This window comes from Clavelina lepadiformis, chromosome 3, assembly GCF_947623445.1.
Source record: "Clavelina lepadiformis chromosome 3, kaClaLepa1.1, whole genome shotgun sequence".
Lineage (NCBI taxonomy): Eukaryota > Metazoa > Chordata > Ascidiacea > Aplousobranchia > Clavelinidae > Clavelina > Clavelina lepadiformis.
The window spans coordinates 6,718,897-6,735,773 of record NC_135242.1 but is presented as its reverse complement, the minus strand read 5'-3'; the positions used below and the strand labels follow the sequence as shown (position 1 = coordinate 6,735,773).

Genomic DNA, 16,877 nt, shown 5'->3' with positions numbered 1-16,877 from the left:
ATACCTACTTATTACGTTGTTTTGCGCAGCATCGTAAAACCACAAATAAAACATTCTTTTGAAATTCGTTTGTGCTCATGCTGAAAGAATAACTTCATACAAACGACGGTAGGATGCACTATAGCACAGTGGGCCTATAGTCAATTTTTGCTTCAGCTGAAATACGTCTAAAAGACTGGAAGTGGACCGTCTTTGGTGGCAATGAAGAAATTTGCAGCTGGAATTAACTTTCTCTGCGTGAATCATTTCGTTCAGGTGCGGTTTAGTGTATAGCTCTCAACGTATCGGAAAGTTGTCTAAACACGAAAATGTTCTGTAACGATTGTGATTATATTGGGTCAACGCAGAGCTGTTAAAGCTAAGTGCGTTGCTTATTTTTGCCCGTAGGCTTCCTGAAGCACGCAAACCGTCACTTTAAGACGTCATTAAATATAAAGTACTACACAGTTATAAGAACGAAATTTTGTTTGTTTAGGAAATTGATGCCAAAGTTTGAAACAATACAACATTTTGGCATTTTACTAAGACCATTAGCCATGGCATGCATGTAAAAGTTCAAAGCTGATGTAAGCCATAATGTTGAGAAGCATTTAATATAAGCGATAAGCAAGCAATTTTTACCTACAAGTGATATAGTCCAATGCAACATGCTTAGTGGAAAATAATGGTTGCGTTCACAATTATAAAATGCTTAATAGTGTTCCGCTGACTTCTGTAGCTTATGTTTGCTGGGATGACATGCAACCAAGCAATCAATATTTGGGAATTATAACTGCCAATTATAATTCACGTACTAACAGCGTATTTTCCCCGTTTTCCAATTTTCAATTGGAAGGAAAAACCATTTTCGCTGGAGTTAGAACTGTGCAATGAGCTGTTGCTTTTTGCAGCCCGCCTTGATTGTTTTGTTGTTGATACCTTGAATTTTGACGCCTCTGTTGTCATGGTGTTGATCGGTTTGCTGCCACGACGAGGTTTGTTTTCTTGAAAATTGCGACACTGCACACAGCAAAACACTTTTCCTGGATAAAGTTTCCAGTGTTCCCAAACTTCACGATTTCGCACGCACAAAAGCAAAAAGATACAAAAACCCTGAAAAAATAAACTCAAACGTATCAATATCAATACACATCGATTGATTACTTATAGATATAATCCCGGAGTTGCAAATAATAATTATCACTGGATAACAGCCAATTTTAAACGGAGATGCGATAAGGTGATTTTTGAAGGGTTTTTGACGCTGATGCCGAAAATGCCATTATTTTGTTTCTAGCACATCAGGTTTTCGAGATATTTGTATTTTAAATTTTTAGTTGTTATGCTACAATAGCCTATTATAGGGAGAATCTTTTGCCAACCTTTTGCAAAAAAAGTGGTATCTTGAGCAGTTAACTTCACATGTAGATAGTGCTTATAGAACTGCAGCAGAAAATTTGAAATAAACTGTTTGGTTTTCACAATGTTTGCTAATGGCAGATTGTAATCAATATTGTAATAACGTATGCTGTTCTATAGATTTATTTGTGCTATATTTTAATCGACTGCTATTCTGCCTTTGTTATGTCAAGAAAGTGCAAGAACAATCCCGATATGTATTTATAAAGAATTTTGTTAAAGCAATGGGAAAGTGCAATTGTAATGGGTTGGCATTTCTCTGCAAAAAGTTTCCTAGCATATGCCAAGCAAAACTAAAAGAAGGAATCTTCGTGGGCCCTCAAATTAGAGAAGTGCTAAAGGATCCACATTTTCATTGTCTGTAAAGTCAGTGGTTGTGTGCTAACTTTTTAGGAAATACAAAATTGCCTTCTTTTCAGGCAGGAGTTGATGATTTACTTGAGGCTTACAGAAAAATGGGCTGCTGCTTGTCCCTCAAAATACATTTTCTGCACTCCCTCTTGAACGTCTTTCCAGAAAACCTTGGTGCAGTTAGTGACGAACAAAGTGAACGATTTCACCAGGACATTCAAGCCATGGAAGCTCGTTACCAAGGTTTTTGGAATAAGGGAACGATGGGGTACTACTGCTGGATGTTATATCATGTGATGACCCCAATCATGTGTACAAAAGAAAGTCATATGCTAAACATTTTTAAGTGCCATGTATCATAGCTATGTGTATTGTTTTTAATGCTTTTTTCTGAAAACATGGATTCAACGATGTCTCGAAAACGCGATAAGCTAAAGAAAAACTAAAGGCAGATTCGAAATCAAACCAAAAAATACATCTCAGATAATATACTTGCGTTCTCGTTTAAAAAAAAGTGAAATTTTGTTGACCTGTGTTATGGAAGTTACTGATAGACGATGCATCTTCTAGTAATATTGGGTTAAATGTTTTTATTCGTCTCGGGCTATGACGAGAACATGGTGCGCAAATTTCTTACTTGTAGAGTTGCCGAAACCGAAAATATCCAGCTCATAATCCAAAAATAAATCTCGTTGTCAGACAGCAACATGAAATATCCAATGAGCCAGACCAGGCCTAATGTACTTGCCATGGTTACAGCCACCAAAAGATGTTGCTTTAGGGATCTTTTTGGTATAGAAGACTCCTGCAGAAAACATGAATTAATTCCAAAGCTGATTTTGGCGGTAACGAATCATAGTTACATAGAGAGTATATAAGACCCACAAGCTTCTGGCTCCTTTTAATTTCTCGTAGAACAACAAAGAAAATGACAATGTTAATGCAAAGTATGATTCCCACTGGCAGCAGAAAGGAAAAGTAGAGGGAGTACCCATGTAACCAGCACATATTTTCGGCCAACATAAGAGACACATCAAGTTTATTCGGTATTTCTACAGAAATCAAACAACTTATTATGATAACTCTTTACAATACGTCATAGCTACTTTTAAAACGAACATACAACAGCAAAACAATAAGCTTCAAGAAACACAGCGTTGGATTTCAGACGACTTTAATTGATCACCTTTTCCGCACACTGGGGATCCGACAGGATCATTGGACAAGACAAGAGTAACACCTGCATTCACGCTCACTGTTAAAAGGGGAATTCCATAGGAGAGCGCAGCTGCGCGTGTTAAGTATCCATTCCAGGAGATGTTGAAAACCTGTAAAGCGCAGATATTAATTTTGATGAAAACGATGTTATGAAACTGTAAATTGTTCTTGGTATCCTGCTGGCATAGCATCTACTTGGTTTATTTTTGATTTTATGTCCTTTGTCCTTTTACCTGCACCAGTGACTTGTACAGTACGTGCGCGTAAACTACCATCCAGCACCAAACACATAGCAGGAAATAATGCAGCAAGATGGCGCTAGCGAGACAGCCGTTAACATTTTCTCGTTTATCCATACCGCTCAAAAAGATTATGTAGACGATGGCAAGATTGATGCATATTTGGTTTACAACAGTGATTGGTCTCCGACTTCGAATGTGCCTGTACAGCATCGTTGTCAAAAAAGCGGCATTCATATACACACTTATTAAACCCTTTTCAATGTACGCTTAACAAGGATGTAATTATCATGATAAAACACACAAAAGTTTAACCAAAAAATACAGCCTCCTTATTAATTTCAACAGGATGTTTAGAATATGTTATTTACTTTGGTACTTGTTGCAGCACGACAGTCAGTATCAAACTGACAATAGATACGATGCAGCCGACCTTTGTGACTATGGACAATGCAACATTCTCTGGCAGGTCGTAGACACTCTAGCAACAATAACCCACACAAAATATTTTAGCCAAGTTGTTGATACGCCGTCGCAGAATGAAGGATGCAACGCTAAAATGATTGCACTTAGCCTGCGGCTATGTTATTTGTTAGCGACTAACCACCAAAACAGCGAAGTTGGTCAAGTGGTTGCATTGGCATTGTGGAGGATTAGACCCTTCCACTAAACAGCATCCTTGAGTTGACCAATCTTGAAGAGTAAAATTCCAGAAGACGCAAGATTGATTAATATACATGGCCTAAAAATTTGATGAGTCCATGAAACAAATACGGTATTCCGCAGGTTGGTGAAATATAGGCAACCGATATAATTGCAAATAAAACATACAGAGATTTAAAAAGTACCTTGAAGCCTGATGCATCCACCACCCTTCCACCAGTCCTATTCTCGTTATGAAAAGTGATTACAACAGGGTCAGAAAGTTCACTAATAACTCGATTCCCCACATCAGCTGAGATTACCTAAAATATCGAGTTTGTCTGAAATTCATCCGCTAGGCTGTGCTGGCGATGGCTTAAAGGCTTAAAATTGGACAAAAAAAAACTAGCACGTTGTTTTTTAAGTTACGTTTAAGCTTAGATTAAAAAGAAAAACACTTTTAAGGTTACACTCATAAACGTGTTATTGTTGCATCTAAACGCGTGAGAAATTAAGGCTGTAAGTTCTCACCCACGGTGTTTCATAGGAAGATGGAAAAAGTTGACTTGAACGATGAGCGAAAAATACCAGTTTTGTATTCGTTGAATTCTCAACTGATCTCTTCTTTCTTCGTTTGAAATCTTGTTCCAGATTTTGCGATATAGCCTCGGGTGGAATTCTTATGGACACTGGCTGAATTATGTCGCCATCTTGTCCTTGATAAAAGCTCGGCATGTACGGAACTTCCGTGTTTGTGACGCTGTTTGTATCAAGCACCTGTAAATTTTAATGATTACACGTATCATCATCACCATGCTGTAAACGCGATCACGCAAAATTGTTTTTGCCCACATTTTAAAGATAGACAAGGAAAAAATCGTCGCGTGTGTTTTCAATTTAGGCTGTGTTAAATGCAATGTTTTATATGTCAGATATGTCTTCAACAACTCCTAACAATAATGTCAAATTGTGAAACGTCATTACCAACTACAGACAGTTTACTTTAAATTCTTCGGTTAAATTTAAAACTTTTTACGCTTTCGGCAAAATTACCTCCGCCGCCATATCTGACGTAAAGAATTTGAATGATTGCGAGTCAAATAAGGTAAGCTCATGTCCAAGGGTCGTCAGAGAATTAAGCAGTCTTGCACTCGAATCTTCTCTTTGCGTTTGATCGACCATTTCGCTCAGTTTACCCGCTATGTGGTCGGCTATGTTGATCACTTTCTCGAAAACGGTTTGGGAGATCTAAACGTAAAATCTATATTAAAATAATGCAAATAATAAAGAGAATTGCGTAAAATTTGCTGTATTACAATTCAAAAGTCACAATACTAAGTAAGCCTATCACGTATACCTTTATCTCCCCATCAGTTTTAGAAAGATTTTCCAGCACTTGTACAACCAATACCACGTCATCGTTAGTGACGTAATCGGGGAATGATGTCATTAAGTCCAATGTAGACAGAAACTCGTCAAGTTGGGCCTGGGTCGCTTCATCAAAATTTACCTTGAATTTTATACGATCAGACGTAAAGAGTCATATATTTCCAAATTTATTTCACTTTTTGTAAAGTATTCCTTAACACACTTAACTAGCAAATAGGTTTAATTTTTACAAATACTTCATTGAAAATTATTGACTACTTACGGAAGATATTACGCTCGAAATAATAGCTTGAGTGCAGTTAATGTAAAACAAAGTTTCAAACGCGAAATGGGCAAAGGTTGATTCGACATCATTCAATTCATCACACTTTATAGATGCCTGTGAGAATCCTAAAGTTAAAGATACGAGCACTTTAGTAAATTCCAGTCAAAAGCTGAACGTGCCATGACAGAATTTGGGCAATAGTTTATGACGCCTTTAAATGTCATGGGTGATATGTCGGGTATACTCGGCTATGCTTTATCTAGATCTTATATGCAGATAAAATCCAAATATGTAAGTTTATTAATCGCAAAAACTTTTCTTAACGCATCTTCACACATTTTCTGTGATGATTTAAGGACCTTTGAGTAGGTTGTTCAAGTGGACTTGAAGACTTGTTATGTCTTCCGAGGCTCCTGGAGAGATTTATAACAATCATTGAATATGTTTTTCACCTGCTTGGCACTTTTCTGTAGAGTAAGCCACCTGCTGCGGTAGGGTATCATCAAATGTGAACAATATTCCGTCGATTTCAAGAGTACAAGCCTCGCATATTGCTGAAAAAATTAACAACCGTATATATTGTACTTTACTTGACCTCTAGTTCCACGAGTATACTTTGGCTAAAGTAAGTCATATTCCATCTTTTCCTTACCTCAAGTAGAAATCAATATCATATTATTGCACTTTCTAAACTCATTTTCGGTTGTGGTTTATTGTTAAAACGTACTTACCCCGACAAGACAAGTTTCCATTTCCTTTGTAACCATTTTCGCATTCGCATGTTGGCTTTCCGTCTGAAGTGACAACACATAAGGCGTTTGTAACACAAGTTATTCCATCGCAGATATTGATATCTAAACTGGTAGTTTCCTTTTCAGTCAAGGTTACTGTGCTTGTTTGAACGAGCGTTGTACGAGGTGTGTTGGTTGAAAATGATTGTCGTGTTTGTATGTTTGTAGCTTCCGGGACTGTCGTGTCTATGCTGGTGGCGTTAACGTCGTCTGTACTTGTGCGTTGGGTATCCTGTGAGACGGCGCTTGTGCTTGTGTTGGTTACACCTGTGCTTGTTTTCGAAGCGATGACTGTAGTTTGCATTGCTTTTGTAGTTTGGACAAATTCTACGTTTTGGAAACAAACGAGGAAGTTAGTGCAAACACACAGCATGAACTCATACACAATATCGTAACATTCTGATATCTTTTGAACGGCAAAACGTTTATGTCATTTTTTTACAAATTAAATTGCCATACGCATCTTCCTAACCTTCGCAATAGATCCCATTTCCCTTGAAAAAATCGTTGCAAGTGCATACATAACTTCCCTCTGTGTTGGAACAACTTGCGTTTTCATGGCATGGGTCATGGAAGCACTCATCGATATCTGCAAGGAAAAGGAAAACACATTTAAAATACCATTCACTGTCCATCGAGCTCATCAGTAAGAAAATTATTACTAATCAATATTCATACCACTGCATAAGTCGCTGGTTTCTATGTATCCTATTTTGCAAGGACAGAGGAAACTGCCTTCTATATTTTGACAGTTTTGTTTCGCGTTGCAAGGCTTCATTTCGCATTCATCCATATCTGGTAAAATATTATTATGATCAAAATAACCCGGATTAAAAATGCCAAAAATATCATAACACTTCATCCAAAAACTAAAGGAAAAAGTTAAAGTCATGTTACTTATAACACAAGTTTCGGACAGACCCTCGCAAGATGTGCCGTTCCAGGCAAAGCCTTTTTTGCAAATGCATTGAAAGCTGCCGTCAGTATTCCTGCATTCCGTGTTCGTCCCACAACTATTCAGGCTACATTCATCAATATCTACAACAAGGCCTTTATGAGCTACACAACATGATGTTTCGCAACGATATAGCACGATTATCACAGCGAAATAAAAAATAGAGTTTTTTATTGGAAACGTTTTCGATCCCGAAGTGTTATTTGAAATAAAAAAATTCATTCACCGTAGGGCGCAGGGAATTTAATAAAACATATTTCTGAAAGCAATAATTTGAGTTTATTACTGCATGTGTCAGAATTACCACAACACATTTCTGGTTGAGGAAATTTTTAAACGATATAAACTATACAATGAACCCAGTTAAACAAAATTTGCAAACATTTAGCGTTAGAATAAATATTAGAACGTATACATAATACTGATATTTTCTTTCTTACCATGTGAAGTCCATTCTAGGAAAAAACCATTCCCAGAGATAAAAGCGTCGGTGTGAAATATGATACTTGCGATGTTTCCCGAGAGAACAGTGCGATTTGGAAGAAACGACCCGCAGTAGCAAGTGCCGGTCTACATATAGAGTAAGAATAATTTCGCTTGGCTAAGTGTCACAGTATATTAAATCTAAACAGGGATTATCGTTTGATGTCTGATTTCATTCTATGTGGGTGCGAATCCCTATCGGGTGGGTGGTTTTTATAAGGTCCCATAGTACTAATTTTATCATCTAAATGTTGCAGTAACAGTAAACCTGATTGTGAAAAAACTTCCTTTAAGCACTAACTACAATTTCATGTCCCTACTCCAATCTACCGAGAAGTCTCCCAAAGGAAACCGATGAACAGTGAAAGTATCTATTTACGGTATTGATTTCTTACTTGACCATATTCGTCCAAGATTTCGAGAAAATCAAAATCACAGTCGCCACTTCTCTCAAGCGAAAAGTTTTTGAAAGTAATCTCCAGTGCCTTATACCAAAAAAGAAAACATTTTATAGTCTTGTATAGTTAGCGTACACACTACACACTAATCAATAAATGACAAGTAAAGTATAATGGCAAATTGAGTGAAGTCTATCGAGAAAATATTTACAAAACAAGAGGCTGAAATTAACTCAGTTTTTAAGGCATACACAATCTGTCCATACAATCACAAAAGCATAAAAGCATATAGCCTTCAGTAGGCTGTACATATGATTCCAACAATGACAAGTGTTATGACATTTAAAAGCAACAAAGCATGTCAAAAATTACAAAAACTCACGTAACCGCTCAATGACTTGATAGTCCAAAAGCAATCCAAGTTTGCAGGATAATAGTCAGGAAATTCAGGAGAGGAAAAAGAACCGAGAAGTCCTTCAAAATAACCTCCGCAATCTACCAGCATAAAACAAATATCAGAAAAACGTCAAGATCAATTTTCCACTAAATGTTAAAAAATTTGAAGTATGTACTTAAAAATAATTATGTCAGCGCATTTTTCGCAGAAGCAAATATAGTACTTGCCAAATGGAGGTGCTGTAGTTGCTTCCAAATACGATGGTAATTCCGGAGTACCAGATTCAAAATGAGATTTTTCTAGAAAAACAGGAAAACAGTTTATTTGAAGGCCGGACCATTGGCGTCAGTATGTGGCCAGTCAGGCACGCTGCACACTTTTTGATGCTACAAAAAGGTCAAGACCTTAACTGATTCAAACCAGTCATCTAATTTTACAATCAACCGGTAATTGCAGATTGCAATCAACTCCGTTTTTAACTGCAAAGACGTAACAACATCTGGTTGTCTGTCCGGCAAAACGACAAATTACTTCAAATGCATTTACGTTACTTACTAATTGAAGACCAACGTATAATAAAACCAGTATCGGCAAAGAGCCCGTCGGTACGAAAATGGATAATAATAGTGGTTGTTGTAGAAATAACACTGGCAGGTGCACTGGTACCACACGTCTTGTTCCTGACCTGTACAGAACACCATAAATCAATTAAAAAACGCAGGTTTTATCACTGTCAGATGTTTTTTCTTTGAAGTCTTATTATCGGTTAGTCTCGCCATGAACTCTCTAACGATTTTTCCCATATTATGCAAGTTACTAGCTCCTGGAGCCTGAAACCCAAATCAAGTTCAAGTGACAACTAGAAACAATCTGACACTTCAAAGGATTTACATGACCCGAACAAAAAGAAATACAAATATTGCTTTTTCCAAAATAAGGATTCCAAAGTTATAATGTACAATGCCAGTAAGGTGACCAAGTACAGTAATTAAGTCAACTTACTTGCTTAGTTCCGTCAAATACTTCAATGTAATCATGTGGACAATCTTCTCCACCCGCTAGTGTAAAGTTTGTAATTGAAACGTTTAAAACCTGGTAAATACATGACTTTGTGTTATACACAACATCTTATTGTATATTAAAAATTTTACGCAATTAAGTATTTTTGATTGCACTTTTTCAGCGAATACTTTCTGCTAGCGTTCATGAAAAAGTTTAACGAGTAAAATAGCTATTTATCTTGTTACTAACTTCGCTTGGAACAGGTGACACGATTTTCCAGGTGCATTCGACAATGTTGGTCACCGCACTAGCGACGCCGGGTTGTTCCCGACGAATCACGAAAGATCCGGCCGAATAGACCAAAAGTCGTTTCCCGCATGTTTGTGCTGAACAAACACAGGCAAGATTTTTCAACATGACTTTCGTATGTATTTGGCTTACATCAATGAAATGATAGTATTGTGGTAAAGCAGATAACTTGTAGCAATATACAGTGTGCAGCATCAGGTAATTAATAACTTTCATTACTTTCAAACGATTACCAATCTGAGTAATTTGTAACCATACACCTACATTTGCTTTCCGGATTATTACAACTCTGGCTACTTGCGGATTGTGGACCTGTCAACAAGAATGGCAAATAAAAGCAAAACCAAACTATTTTCTAAATCTAAAAAATGCCCGAGCTTAAATTCTTTGGCAATTTTTTCCAACATAAAAAAGACATTACAGCAGTGAATGTATTTTTTTATCTTCATAAAACCACTTGTAAATGAAGGACAAACTTCGATACCTCTCTTCACAACGATAAAATTACAACACTATACATTGGAAAGTTTTCGTCGTTTGATAAGACGTAATTTACTGTAAACGGTTATGAGCTTTTATAATCAGCGTTATAAGCGGTTATATACTTTAGACTAGTTGCAATTCAAAGCGTTCGGGGTTTAAGAAAACTTAAAAAAAGTTAAAATTTCGGTTCTAAAAGAGTAAAAAGAATGGTTTTACCTTGCAGAACCAACATCAACGTGATCAGGCAGACGAACACCACGAAATCGGCGAGTACACTTCCAACAACCTTTTTCTTCATTGTTTACCAGCAAATGCTATAAATGTACATTGACGTAAACGGTCCTATCAAAAAGAACATTTTGCGTATCAACATTTTAACGACTGGTCCAAAGGAAATACTTGAACGAATGAGAAACAAATCAAAACTTAATTCAACTACCAATTGGTCTTTCATAACTGTATTGCTACAAACTGTTCGCCGCTATTTAACGCTTTCTCTAATTAGCCTAGTTATCAGTTTTCTTCCCACAAAAATCTCTCATATTGGGAGTATCAAAATTTAAGATTAGCATGGAAACAACAACAACTGCAGCAAAAAGTAAGTGTTGGCAGCATAAAAACTTGTTAAAATATCTTGGTATTAACGAGGAAACCGGTTGCAAATGTCAATACAACTACATTACCCACCACGCATTAAACTTATAGCTTTCTCTGACATTCATAGGCCGCCTTGGGGGAATTCGACATTGATCGATTTTTCTTGCCATAATTTATCTGATCTTGTAGCGAAGAAATCAGGCACACCGAGACGAGAAGTAAATTGTCAATTAACAGGTCTTTAGACAAGTTGGCTTCGGAAGAATAGCGTAAAACTCACCTGTATCACGATTAAGTGTTAGAACATCACCGTACTCAAGAAGCGCATGGGAATAGCGGACTGGCGTTAGGTAACATAGACTCATGGCACACGTTCGAAAAGTTCAGGTTAAAGCAAAATCCTGTCCGTTTAGTGCTGGTCATTAAGTGAAGATTCAATTCGTATTTTATTCTTTTTCATTTGTTTTGTGATTACTTGTTGTCGTTCACTTGTTATATGTTATATTGTTACTATGTTATATTGAGCATGCGCCCTTTAACGATCGACAAGATTTTAAGTTTAAATAATTAAACTAAATTGAATTAAATAAATAAACAAGTTTAAATAATTTACCAAAAGTTTGAAGTATATAGTTAATGTGATTTTCATCAAAATTCTGTGTTCTAAGAATATACACAATTTAATATTGCGCTTAGGCAAGGCTAGCCTATATGCTAAGGCTGGCTGGACTGTAGGGATGTGGTGTCTATGTCGTATAAAGGAATGAAAAATAGGCCATATTCCTTTCAATTAGCAATAATATCGTATTGCAGGAGTATTATGCTTGCTGGAATATTTGCGCTCAAATAATTTCGGGCGTAAAAAGATTGGTTCTAATTTTTATCTTACTTTAGTGATTATGCATGCAATATCCTTGTAATGATGAATAGTTTATCTCCTAAATCTGTTGACTTAGATTTAAAGTGAAATCCTTGGTTATGGAAAGCAAAATAACTAAAACAAAGACTCGTAAAACTTATGAATCTGTAACAATAACTGAATCCTTATCTACGTCAGATATATATTTGCACACTCCAAATCTAATTCTAATCTCTACTTTATGTTAGCGCTGTTTAAGCCAAGAATAACGGTAAAACTGTGTCTTGCTGTCTATTGTCTACTGTTTGTCTTTTGATTTATATTTCCAGGAGTGGTCAATTGGTTTGGCCTTCGTATCTTCTACCCTGGATGAGTGCGTCTGATTGTGCAAAGGAACTAACAATACTAACCCAAATTTTTCTGAATCTGAATCAGAGACAAAAGAATGACTAAACGGAGAAAAATCATAAAACCATCGTGGCCGCTGCGTTTGTAAACCGCGTTGCCACACAACTGAAATATCTCTGCGCTCAACTGCTTTTGTTTGGTTGTCGAGTTTATCAAGTCGTCAACTGGAGACTTCGCCACGACGTCACCTCCTTTTTCGATGGTCTTTTTTGTGAAATGTGCTGCGGGCAGCTGAACAACACTTAAATGTCAAAGTTACGAGATCATTGATTGCCGTCTTGCTCTTTTCATTTCATTTTGTTTTCATTATAACGCAACTTAAAGTGGCTAAAAGTATCTATTAGCTGTTACTTATACACTACTGCAGCAATGTGGTACAAAATGGATTTATTTGTCACTCCACAAAATCTGAGGTGTTTTGTTTCGCCTTTAATGCAATTATGATCGACGGGAGCTTAAGGCAGCTCTTTAATAAAAGGCTTTTAAGTCGAATCTACCTTAAACCTACACAGAAAAGTTTTACGGGCTTTAATCACGTTACGGTGTCTAGTAATTTATTTGACTTTTCTTAATTTTAGCGTTGCTCCTCCCTACCATTAGACCGTAGCATTGTAAAAAGCGTATTAAAACTATGACAGCCAACGAAGAATTTCGCCAACACTAACGGGAAACTATAAATAAATAAGAACGGAAAATATGTATTTGGATATATCGCGTTTCAAATTTTTTTTTCGCCTACGCAATACGGGAAATCTATGGCAAGCCATACTGGACAAAAGTGAAAACCTTTACGTGTAAGGTATTGGGTTGGCCAAGTGGGACATAAGCGTGCGATAGAGCGTTAACAAAGAGTGGGGTGGTGACGACGTTTTTATTCTTATACGTTATGTTTTCGTCTACTTTGGCCAACCATCCATCTCAACCCATTACGTCACTCCTGTTAACGCGTATAATCGCCCGCGACTATACGTTTAGGTCCCGCTTGATCATCCAGTCATTTTTGTCCTTGCCGTAAAAACCAGCGTGGCAACCACACATACGCAATAACGCATCATAATCCATTAACTCTAAATAAAATGAAAGATTGAAAAAACATGAACTTCTTTAGATACACATCACATATGAAAGAACTCATGTTTTTAATTTAATTGTGGAAGTTATATAAATGTTAAGGAAAACTGATGCTGTTATACTATTTTAATGCGATTAGACACCGCTATCATACGCATATGAATAAAAAGTGGAAATCGGTTACGGTTTAACGCACAGTACATTTGTATCAAAACTGAAGAATTTGTCAATAATTTTATTATACTAAATCATCCATCTTGCGTTTTATAGATATTTGTTGCTTATGACGTCACCAGTCAAGTATTAACCGGATAAATAGCTTAATGTTTAATAATAATTAATTAGCTACCTTGTGATTGTTTCTATAAGAAATAAAAACACATGGAGTTCATAATGTTTACCGAGAAAATGTAATAAAATACATGTTGTCTTTACTTTTTGTCAGTATTCCTTCACCAACCGTTGGTTATAAACATGGATTTTAAATGATGCCTGCAATTTCCGCCACATGTAACTTACGTCATGTAACGTGCCTTTAGATCATCTCGATTTATGTCGAATTTTGCAGCTAGGAGACAGATCCATGCTAAAGCAATCTAAAAATAAACTTTCACGACAGTAATTTACTATTAACGATGATATCGCTAGTTTGAGAAAAATTATTTATTACAAACTTTTCTTGTAATGTGCGAATTGAAACGAAAACGTTTATCAGGGCTACGAGAGTGAAAGCTTATACTGTTATTTACACCATACTAATTAAGCGTTACGTCTAATAACATTTTACAATAGTTTTAGTACATATTGGATTGTATAAAGGTGATGAATGATCTAATTAATGCTAGTGACGAGGCTTACCAAGAGAGAAGTTATGGTTAATTCATATTTACATTCTGTCTTATTTCTCATTATTCCGCTCATATCTTTAATAAGGTCTCGATGATCTAGCAAAGCCATGTGTAGTACAATAGCATTGTTTCTAATTCTGATGTGGCAAACTTATTTTATTCAGCAAAGTGAGTGGGTATTTTAAACAAAAAGGTTTGTGACTTTATGAATCAAAAACGAAAACTGTAGATGAAACTGTTACCTTGCATCTATATCGCTTACGCTTCGTATAATGCACTTAATTTTTAATTCCGGGCAGTAAAAATATTTCTGTTGCGTTTCTGTATAACTCTTTAGCAATGATATCTATAAACCCGAGTGAAAATTGTTAAACTATTCCTAACATATAGGCCTAACAAAAAATTGAGTGACAACTGACAAGTAATGATAATAAACAGCATTTTATCTATCAAAATCTCTCGTTTTCATTTGGTTTTAAGTTGCATTTTCCTTCGGATTTAAACAAACTCCTTGAATTTGTATTAATATCCGCAAACTTTATTATAGACATTTTTGAGGAGACACCCAAAATGACTGTTTTATTAAAAGTCAGTCAGGAATCAGGTTAAAGAAACGTATTGTTTCCCAAACTATGAATAAAGTTAATTAAGTTTAGTCATTGAGAGGCTATATATGCATGTTAGAGCATAGAATATTTTGAATAGGCCCATAACATTTCTTCGAAAAACGACATTGAAAGAAAGAACTGAAAACAAAAGTTCCAGAAATGACAAAAAATATCCCAATATTTGTTTCGTCACAAATTTAAATATTCGGTGGTCTACGATTCTACATGATCTTCAAAAGGGTTTCTCAAATTTTTTTGTTCTGCGACCCCATATAAGAAAGAAATTTCTGTGCGGCCACTTAATGGTAGCCTAATCGTGAACCGTCCCATCACAAGTCTCAAGTGATATTTTTGTCTATGGCGAAATCATACAAATGTAAAGCAATTTATAAGTTAAATATATTTCACGACCCTAAAATTACTTTTTGCGTCCCCAAACGCACGGGGTCGCGACCCATAGTTTGAGAAGCCTTGGCCTACACGACGTATAAATGTGATGCTTGTAAGTACCTTTAGCTTTGACAGTACTTTAGCCACTCAGCAAACCTTTTCAACCTTTTCAAAGGTTTTGCTGGGTGCGAAGACAACACATGTGCACCCAATTCAACGTGTATTAAAATACCAAGCAAGGCCAATAGCACCGGTAAAATGATCAGCACCCAAGGATCTACTGGGGATGGAGGAAAGCATTGTTACGGTAGGCTATATAACCCGGCATACTTAATAGCACTTGTACAGTATTTTATTATTAGTGTACTTAAAAATGCAACAAACAAAACAAAGTGTACTTAGAATGAAGTTAGAAATCATATGTATATTAAACCATTGTCTAACTTAGAAGGACAGGTTTTAGTGCGTAGCTTGCCAGTTTTCGTAATGCGGTAAAATTTTCTTAAGGTTACTGCATGCCAACATCTGTTGGACTTGATGGTTCATCGCTTACATTTAATGGAACCTATGACGGTGACTTGGCTTTCTCCAACGAGATGTGTGTTTATGGTATACTTGCGTTGGTAATTGTCTGTAACACTTTCCTCGTCTAACAGCCATAGCGACAGTCTTTTTGCTTCTACATTACTAGGATACCCAGTGGCTCTTGCTACCTGCGCAACAACACGATCAAATAATGGTGATTACATGACGAGCTTCCTTTCAGAATTTGTTACGAATTGCACCTACAAGAATCTCACTCAAATATTTAAAGACGTAACGTTTACGTGATATTTATTAGACGTTAAGAATTATAATCTGTAAGGCTTACAATAGCTCGATGCTATAACACAGTACTTAGAATTGTTCATTAGTAGATCGTTTGGTGAATATTGTTGCAATAAATATTCAATTAGTTTTGTTTAATATCACTCTAAAGTTGTCACACGTTGATGATATCATCAACCATGCCGTCATCATGACCCGAGGGCTTGAAACGATAAACAAGGCTGACGTGCGACACCTTTTAGAATTCTTTGATCGAGTTTTGAGCCACAAACTAGCGGTAAGAGATTTCACTAAATCTTCTTACAATGTTTCTAGCAGTAGTATGCAATATGGGGGTGCTAAGATAATTTAGGATTTGAAGGGTTCACATCAAATTCGTTGAAATTAGTTCACGTCAATTCAATGTTATAACTTCCAGTTGAAGATTGGGCGAATGTTTTTCTTTTCTGACGTAACAGTTCGCGTTCAGATGTGAATAAGCAAGCCTATGCTGATAGATTTCGTATCTAAGACATCTTAGAGCCGTCAAGAAGTTTTGACCTTGGCTTCTTTGGTAAAACTAAATCCTTGCATAGTATCTCCAGATTTTGACAACCCCATATTGCATACTACTTCTGGTTTCGTCCCAATTAAGTTTCGCTTTGCAATAGGTACTGTTTCCGCTTGTTTCAAGCCTTTGAAAATATATTTTCATTTTCATCTAACCGACGCTCTAAAAACAACTAATCTTAGCATTTTCGTTAAATTTCAAGTTTTTTAAATAAAGGTATGTGAAAAGAACTTCAAGAAACTCGTGCTCACCCTAAGTCAGCTGATTGAATGGTTAAAAACGTATGATCATGAAGACCCAAACACAAGCAACAACAGATTGCACTTGACTGAAATTTTAAACAAAGCCTGCGCTACTGTTGCTCTGGAAGATTCATCAATGATCTATGCGCATTCTTT

At 36.3% G+C, this 16,877-nt stretch overlaps 2 protein-coding genes across 5 annotated transcripts; one reads left to right on the top strand and one right to left on the bottom strand.

Moving 5' to 3' along the window:
* Window positions 1-37: 37 nt before the first annotated feature.
* LOC143449121 (adhesion G-protein coupled receptor G7-like) lies at window positions 38-10,682 on the bottom strand. Of its 3 annotated transcripts, XM_076949201.1 has the most exons (27): window positions 10,537-10,682; window positions 10,102-10,149; window positions 9,778-9,914; window positions 9,529-9,618; window positions 9,082-9,211; window positions 8,754-8,825; window positions 8,512-8,624; window positions 8,127-8,216; window positions 7,689-7,818; window positions 7,215-7,331; window positions 6,972-7,088; window positions 6,766-6,882; window positions 6,234-6,620; window positions 5,955-6,056; window positions 5,500-5,627; window positions 5,206-5,358; window positions 4,902-5,096; window positions 4,380-4,625; window positions 4,055-4,171; window positions 3,811-3,948; window positions 3,578-3,687; window positions 3,201-3,408; window positions 2,936-3,077; window positions 2,635-2,801; window positions 2,387-2,554; window positions 919-1,092; window positions 38-296 (listed from the first exon to the last, which is right to left on the bottom strand). In XM_076949201.1, the coding sequence occupies exons 1-27, from the start codon at window positions 10,616-10,618 to the stop codon at window positions 252-254; spliced, it is 3,723 nt and encodes a 1,240-aa protein (XP_076805316.1). In that variant the 5' UTR covers window positions 10,619-10,682; the 3' UTR covers window positions 38-251. The 3 variants fall into 3 exon arrangements, with proteins under 3 accessions (XP_076805316.1, XP_076805315.1, XP_076805317.1); XM_076949200.1 differs by lacking the exon at window positions 38-296 and having other exon boundaries at window positions 329-1,092; XM_076949202.1 differs by lacking the exons at window positions 38-296; window positions 10,102-10,149; window positions 10,537-10,682 and having other exon boundaries at window positions 329-1,092; window positions 8,750-8,825.
* A 2,138-nt stretch (window positions 10,683-12,820) lies between these two features.
* Window positions 12,821-16,837, top strand: LOC143449139 (uncharacterized). 2 transcript variants are annotated; one of them, XM_076949225.1, is made up of 5 exons: window positions 12,821-14,271; window positions 15,277-15,408; window positions 15,609-15,710; window positions 15,793-15,840; window positions 16,081-16,207. In XM_076949225.1, the coding sequence occupies exons 1-5, from the start codon at window positions 14,211-14,213 to the stop codon at window positions 16,092-16,094; spliced, it is 357 nt and encodes a 118-aa protein (XP_076805340.1). In that variant the 5' UTR covers window positions 12,821-14,210; the 3' UTR covers window positions 16,095-16,207. The 2 variants fall into 2 exon arrangements, with proteins under 2 accessions (XP_076805340.1, XP_076805339.1); XM_076949224.1 differs by having other exon boundaries at window positions 12,822-14,271; window positions 15,793-15,917; window positions 16,081-16,837.
* The last annotated feature ends 40 nt before the right edge of the window (window positions 16,838-16,877 follow it).

Coding starts and splice junctions, on each gene's coding strand:
- LOC143449121 (XM_076949200.1), bottom strand. CDS start 10,618: ATGAAGAAAAAGGTTGTTGGAAGTGTACTCGCCGATTTCGTGGTGTTC. Junction 7,819..8,126: donor TCTTGGACGAATATGGTCAA/GTAAGAAATCAA, acceptor CTCTATATGTAG/ACCGGCACTTGCTACTGCGG. Junction 5,359..5,499: donor TTTCGAGCGTAATATCTTCC/GTAAGTAGTCAA, acceptor ATAAAATTCAAG/GTAAATTTTGATGAAGCGAC.
- LOC143449139 (XM_076949224.1), top strand. CDS start 14,211: ATGTGTAGTACAATAGCATTGTTTCTAATTCTGATGTGGCAAACTTAT. Junction 15,409..15,608: donor TGGAGGAAAGCATTGTTACG/GTAGGCTATATA, acceptor AATTTTCTTAAG/GTTACTGCATGCCAACATCT. Junction 15,918..16,080: donor TCACTCAAATATTTAAAGAC/GTAACGTTTACG, acceptor ATCACTCTAAAG/TTGTCACACGTTGATGATAT.